At 28.8% G+C, this 6,812-nt stretch overlaps 1 protein-coding gene across 2 annotated transcripts; it reads left to right on the top strand.

Annotated features, from left to right (window-relative positions):
• Positions 1-1,138: 1,138 nt before the first annotated feature.
• Positions 1,139-5,110, top strand: LOC145070000 (prohibitin-1, mitochondrial). 2 transcript variants are annotated; one of them, XM_079016921.1, is made up of 6 exons: positions 1,139-1,297; positions 1,854-2,035; positions 2,416-2,532; positions 2,619-2,789; positions 3,687-3,899; positions 4,790-5,110. In XM_079016921.1, the coding sequence occupies exons 2-6, from the start codon at positions 1,859-1,861 to the stop codon at positions 4,973-4,975; spliced, it is 864 nt and encodes a 287-aa protein (XP_078873047.1). In that variant the 5' UTR covers positions 1,139-1,297; positions 1,854-1,858; the 3' UTR covers positions 4,976-5,110. The 2 variants fall into 2 exon arrangements, with proteins under 2 accessions (XP_078873047.1, XP_078873048.1); XM_079016922.1 differs by having other exon boundaries at positions 1,851-2,035.
• The last annotated feature ends 1,702 nt before the right edge of the window (positions 5,111-6,812 follow it).

The raw sequence follows: 6,812 nt of genomic DNA, 5'->3' as shown, positions 1-6,812 counted from the left end.
CATAATTATTCATTTATTTGAATGTATTTTCCAATTTATTATGGAGAAATTTACAGATTTAGCCAAATTTCTTAATTATTTAAAAAAATAATAAAAAATTACCCTTTTTTTGAAAATGGATACTCAAATTACAAGTGATTAGCCAAATAAACATCTGCTTTTTATACCTTCTAAGTACAAATTGTAGCATCAGGTCTGCAATTTTGAACATAAAAAAACCAAGACAATATCCATGGTGGCCCTTAATCATATGGAATTGCAAAAGAAAAAGTTAAAAAAAACTTTTATAGCTACTTATTTTTTTTCAAGCTACGGGCAGAAAATTAGGCCAAATTGCAACCCAAGTATATGAAATCGAGAGGGTAGTAAATATCAGATGAACCTAGCCATTTGTGTTTTCAGTAACTATTTTCAGAAAAAAAAACTAATTTTTTACTTATTTTTTAAAAAGTAATTTCTTACTTACATTTATATTTATTAATTTTTGTTCTTTTTAAATTACTTTAATGTCTGAGAGGCCTAAGATCTCATACAACAGCTCAGACGAAACTACAATAAGGATACATCATTGATGAACAGTCTTGCAGCATCATTTCCACGGCACAACACAAGAAGAGTACAAAATCCTGATGTTCTTTGAAGAGGCAAAATCGAACGACCTGTCCATGGAAGACAATATCGCATTCATGATCGGATCAATCCATAATAGAATCTCAATTTACAAACATCTGATGAAAAACAAATCCGCTAACTAGATGAAGTTTCCCTTCCAATAAATAAATGAATAAACTATGTCGCTTAATCTAAATCCAACCCCCGCAATGGCGGGGGCACTTTTCTAGTTAATAAACAATTTCATAGGTCTTAAACATTTTCAAGGTCTAGCCTACGAAATTAGTGGTTATTTGATGGAAACTCATAATTTTTGTAAAAATTCTTAACATTTTACTTAAATTTGCTGTTTTATAATATTTTTATTGTAAGTATATGTTAAAAAATAAAAAAATAGAAATAATAAAAAAATCAATTTTGAAGAGATTATAAACTCCAAAAGTTTGGTGTGAAAATGAAAAATGAAAAATAAAAAATGAACCCAAATGAAAAATGAAAAATAAAAAAAATCACTCAGGTCGGACAAAACTTGGAGGGCACTTTACCACGACTGACATCACCGCCAAAACCCTCGACACCCGTTAACCCCCTCCACTAAATTCATCCCTTCCTCCTCAACCACCGCTCATTCGCCGCCATACCACTGGGAGTTCCCGTTTTGACACACCTTGAATCTCTAATAAAGGTACAATATGTTCCTGTTTCTGTATATATTTGTTTGATTTTGAAAGCCTAAAACCCCTTTCAGCACATACCTGTTCAAAATTTATAATGTATCTATGTGCCGGTTGCTCTCAAAGTTTGAGATCAGTTGATTCTATTTCACGAATTGTTGATTACATTTTTCTATCAAGTTTTTCAACTCGTGATTTTAGCTTATGAGTTCGTCATCAGTTTAAACTCTGAACACACATTATCAATTAGTATTTGCATTGTTGGTGATTCAAGCAAGTTTTTGATGCGCCTGAGACCTGTAAATCGTCCTTCTAAGTGTAAAAATTACTAGAGCACATGTAACCTCATAATTTGTTGTATTTTTCAGCTTTTTGCAAACTGTCTTGTTAGTTTTAGAGGTTAAACCTATTGCATTTCAGATTAACAATAGTATTATTTGGCGAATTAAACAAACATCAGCCTTCAGTTTATAGCATTTGAGATCATATGTTATGTAGTTACCAATATACTTTTGGTAGTGTACTGATGTGTTGTATCTTCACTATCTTGGACTTCAATGGCAGCAGGGAAGATGAATCTGAACAATGTGAAGGTACCCAGGATGCCTAATGGTGGTGCAGCTTCTGCATTGGTAAAGTTTGGAGCTGTTATTGGTATTGGATTATATGCAGCTGGGAACAGTTTGTACAATGTTGAAGGAGGGCATCGTGCAATTGTCTTCAACCGTATTGTTGGTGTCAAAGACAAGGTTTTTATTTTATTTTTTTCCACATAATTCTCTTATTCTGCTTCCTTATGTTTTTATCTCCTTAACAAAGTTATTTTGGTTCTTGTATGTGTATCTTTTAGCCACTAATTACCACCCTGTAAGCCTTATCCTATCATTGCTAGTTATTACTTTCATGTTTTCTATGTTTACATCTTTGCTGATTTGACCTTAATATCTACAAATGTCAATAGTTTAATCTTATAAGGAATAAATATAATCCTTGTGAAGCTACATATGGCAACTTATAAAAATTTGTGGCTTCACATCTTAATAAAAGAGAAGGCTAGCTGAATATTATAGATACTATAATTTTCAACTGCTACTAAATGCTTAAAATTGGTTACATGTTTGATAAATAGGTTTACCCAGAAGGGACCCACATCATGATCCCTTGGTTTGAAAGGCCAATTATATATGATGTTCGTGCACGACCCCATCTTGTAGAAAGCAATTCTGGTAGCCGTGATCTTCAAATGGTATCTCTCTCTCTCTCTCTCTTGAATTTTTAGTTTTAAAAAATATTATAGATATAGTTTGGATGAGATATGTTGGTTTTTTGAAGGTGAAAATAGGGCTTAGAGTTCTTACGAGACCTGTTGCTGATGAATTACCTTCTGTGTATCGGACTCTTGGTGAGAATTACAACGAGAGAGTTCTTCCTTCAATCATTCATGAAACTTTGAAAGCTGTGGTGGCTCAGTATAATGCTAGCCAGCTCATCACCCAGAGAGAGGTATTACCTATTAATATTATTTCCAACTTATTTTATAAGGGAAAATACCACAAAAGTCACTAAGTTTACATCAAGATTCTAATTTGACACTTTTTTTTGTCTCAAATTTGACACTTTGTTTTTCAATTTGTTACAATTCTGACCACTTGACCGGTCAACCTGGTTGCCGGTTGATGTGCCATGATGATGTGTCTGTTTTGATGACGTGGCATGCTGACGTGTCAAAATTGAAAAAATGTTACGAAAGACACTATTTTGACACTAAGTTTTTTTTTTTTTTTTTTTTTTTTTTTTCCAATTTTGACACTAAGTTTTCATCTTTTTCAATTTTAAATTTCAATTTTGTAAAATATGGTTATAATATAACTAATACATATTTATACCTAACATTATGCTTTGAACGGAAAAAAAACCTTGTATTTATACAAAAATGTTGTTTTTAAATGAAAAAAATGTATTTATACGGTCTCAAATGTAAAAAAATAAAAATTTATACGGTTTCAAATGGAAAATAGTCAAACATTGAACAAAATTGGAAAAAATCAATTTGGAACAAAAAAATGTAATGTCAAAATTGAAAAAAAAATCATAAAACTTAGTGTCAAAATTGAAAAAAGTCAAAACTTTGTCTTTTGTGAAAAAAATTTCAAATTTTGACACGCCACCATGCCACTTCATCAAAACTGATCCGTCATCATGCCACATCAGCATGTAACCAGTTTGACCGGTGAAGTTGTCAAAATTGTAACAAATTGGAAAATAGAGTGTCAAATTTGAAACAAAAAAACACAGTGTCAAATTAGAATGTTGGTGTAAACTTAGTGACTTTTTCCCTTTATTTAATTTAATATATAGATAAAACCAAATAAATAAATGTTGTTTCTTGTTGTGGTATAGGCTGTTAGTAGGGAAATAAGGAAAATACTAACAGAAAGGGCAGCCAATTTCAACATTGCACTTGATGACGTGTCAATAACAAGTCTTACTTTTGGGAGAGAGTTTACAGCTGCCATTGAAGCAAAACAAGTGGCTGCACAGGAGGCTGAGAGGGCTAAGTTTGTGGTGGAGAAGGCTGAGCAAGATAAGAGAAGTGCAATCATCAGAGCTCAGGTAATAATAAACATTAAATTTACTATTATATTATTAATTATTATTATTATAAAATTAATCACAATTGTAAAACAAAAAAAATTAAAATACCATTCAAGAACACAAAAAAAAAGGTTAATTGGTTTGATCAATACAGAAAATTGTTAATTGGCTAAAAAGGGCCAAAAGCTATGTCATATTTATTCAGCGAAAAATATGATGGTTTTTTTATTATATCGTTCAATAAAAGCTAATTTATTACAAGCATTAACTCATGCAGCTAACATGTATGTTAATGTTAGTTGACCTTTGAAATCTTAAATGCGTTGTATTTTTGACTTCAAGTTTGAAAAGCATTTTCTATTGATTATAGAAAAGTCAAATCTCTATTATTAAAATGATGAAATATAGCAAAAATTAAAATGATGAAATGTACATTTTGCGTTTTTGTATCTTTTAAAAATATCAAAACTCGATAAGATGGTGAAAATACTTTTTTTTTTTTTTTTTCACACCAATGTTTAAACATCTAGAAGGAAATTGGAAATGAGCACTAAAAGGAATCTTTCGATCTGAAACTGAAACTAAAAAGTGAAGGTTGACTTTCAAAAGTCCAACGTGGGCTCTTGGCATTGACATTTTGCTTATCTGCTCAACTAAGGATATAATTTCCTTTTTTTTTTTTTTTTTTTTTTTACTTTATTTACTTTGTCTGGATAAAATGTTGTATGGACAAATAATAGTTTAAAAATATATAGAAAAATCAGTCACATACGCAAATTTCTAGTAAATAGTTATGACTTAAAAAAAGTCAATGTCTATATATTTATTAATTAAAAAATAAAAAAAGAAAGTACACCTAACGTAACACATGGGTTTACTTTGTTGCATTAATGTATTATTATTAATAGGGAGAAGCAAAAAGTGCCCAACTGATTGGTCAAGCGATTGCCAACAATCCCGCATTTATAACACTCAGAAAAATCGAAGCTGCTAGAGAAATAGCAACAACAATGGCTAATTCATCCAACAAAGTCCTTTTAAATGCTGATAATCTTTTGCTAAATCTTCAAGAAATGAACCTCGAAAAGAAATAATTAACATTCGTTTTCAAAACGAGAAATGATTTTGTAATGGAAGTGGGGTGGCTACTAAAAAGCATAAAAAGTTGTGGGTGCTATTAGATCTTCAAGATTTTGGATATTTTTCTATATTAACTACCTCTTTGGTCATGTCTTTATTGGATGTTTTTTCCCCTCTTGTTATGCGCAACAAAGAAGCTTCTATTGTGGGGATATACTTGTAATTTTGGTTTCATCCAAAAAACATTTTGAATAGATAAATATAAATATTTAATTACCGGATTAAAAAAAAAGGTTTGTGCATTGGAGAATGTTTATAAAGATAGCTTTTATTGATGTGACAAAGTAAATATGTTTTAGAAGAGGCCAACAATTGTAAGTGACCTTAAAAAAGGTATATCTTTATCTTATAATGGTTTTAAAACCATGTATTTGTCTATAACTAGAAAAAAAACCCGGGTGAAAAAATCCGGGTTCACCTGATGTCAGTTTTATCTTATTTTATTTATTATTTTTTTTACGTATGATTGTAGTCTTACTTTTTTTACGATTAAGACATTGTATTTCAAAAATGTGTATATAAGTGGCACAAAAGTAAGTGAAATAGATTTTTATATGTGAAATAGATTTTCACAACAATAATAATATGCTGCCAAAACATGTTGATAATAATTTTGGATTGAAGTTGTCATGCTCTTTTTAAGTGGATCTTGGAGTTCTTTTTGTTGTCATTGTCGTAGAGTGTGGTGTGAGTGAGCTTTGTCGTTCCATTTTTTTTTGATGTAAAAGTGGTCCAATATGAACAATTTTTGGTCAAAATGCTACATTAAACCTAGCAAAATGATTATATATATATATATATATATATATATATATATATATATATATATATATATATATATATATATATATAGTTACTGTTTAGTTTTTATTTTGATGATGAACTTCATGATGGTCTGATATTTTTTTTTCATAATTGGATGTTTTTTTATGGATTATTTTTGTAATTTTTTTAAACACATGAACGCTTCTGTAACATTGCATAATGACCTTTTCTGTAAATTACGGATGAAATTTTTGTAATTTATTTTCTACACAAGAGCCAAATTGGTCAACATACAAAAATATTAATCATAGGGATTGTTTTTTGTTTTTTTAAATAAGAACCTCATAGGGACCTTTTCTATAAATTATAAATTTATAGGAACTAAATGTGCTAATATTGAAAACATTTGTGGAAAAAATTTGAATTGCATAAGTTTATAATTTCTAAGGACTAAATGTGCTAATATTTAAAACATTTGTGGCAAAATTTTGAAAAGCATAAAGTTTACTATTCCTAAAGCCTTTATGCTTTAATTTCATGATTGGTCGTGGTATGCAAAATATTTCATTTTGAGAACTTTCAAGGAAAACGTCAAACCATTATTCTATGTGGTTTGCAAAATTACATAAAAGGTCCTCCTATCATTAATAATTTTTCAGCTATTAGATTTTAATGAAAAAAATTATTTTGTTCTTGTACCAAATTTGGAATATACTACAAAGCTCAAGGACCATTTGTGTAATTTTTTAAATTTGAAATTATATATATATATATATATATATATATATATATATATATATATATATATATATATATATATATATATATATATATATATATATATATATATATATATATATAATTTCAACGCTTTGACAATTTTTTTAATTTTTTTTGACATTTTATTTATTATTTTTATTTTATAGTTTTAGTTATTTATGGTTTTTTTTAATATTTTTATTTATTTTTGATTCAAGTAAATAAATCTAAATTCGATAAATCATATCGAAACCGTTATTTTTATTT

The sequence above is a fragment of the Lactuca serriola genome, chromosome 8 (assembly GCF_051521515.1).
Source record: "Lactuca serriola cultivar US96UC23 chromosome 8, Lser_US96UC23_V15, whole genome shotgun sequence".
Lineage (NCBI taxonomy): Eukaryota > Viridiplantae > Streptophyta > Magnoliopsida > Asterales > Asteraceae > Lactuca > Lactuca serriola.
The sequence above is the reverse complement of the archived record's forward strand: the minus strand, read 5'-3'. Positions and strand labels throughout refer to the sequence as shown.

What these genes read in the sequence shown, in the direction of transcription:
- LOC145070000 (XM_079016921.1), top strand. Translation starts at nt 1,859, where the DNA reads ATGAATCTGAACAATGTGAAGGTACCCAGGATGCCTAATGGTGGTGCA. An exon ending in GTAGCCGTGATCTTCAAATG is followed by an intron (nt 2,533 to 2,618) that starts GTATCTCTCTCT and finishes GGTTTTTTGAAG; the next exon opens with GTGAAAATAGGGCTTAGAGT. An exon ending in GTGCAATCATCAGAGCTCAG is followed by an intron (nt 3,900 to 4,789) that starts GTAATAATAAAC and finishes TATTATTAATAG; the next exon opens with GGAGAAGCAAAAAGTGCCCA.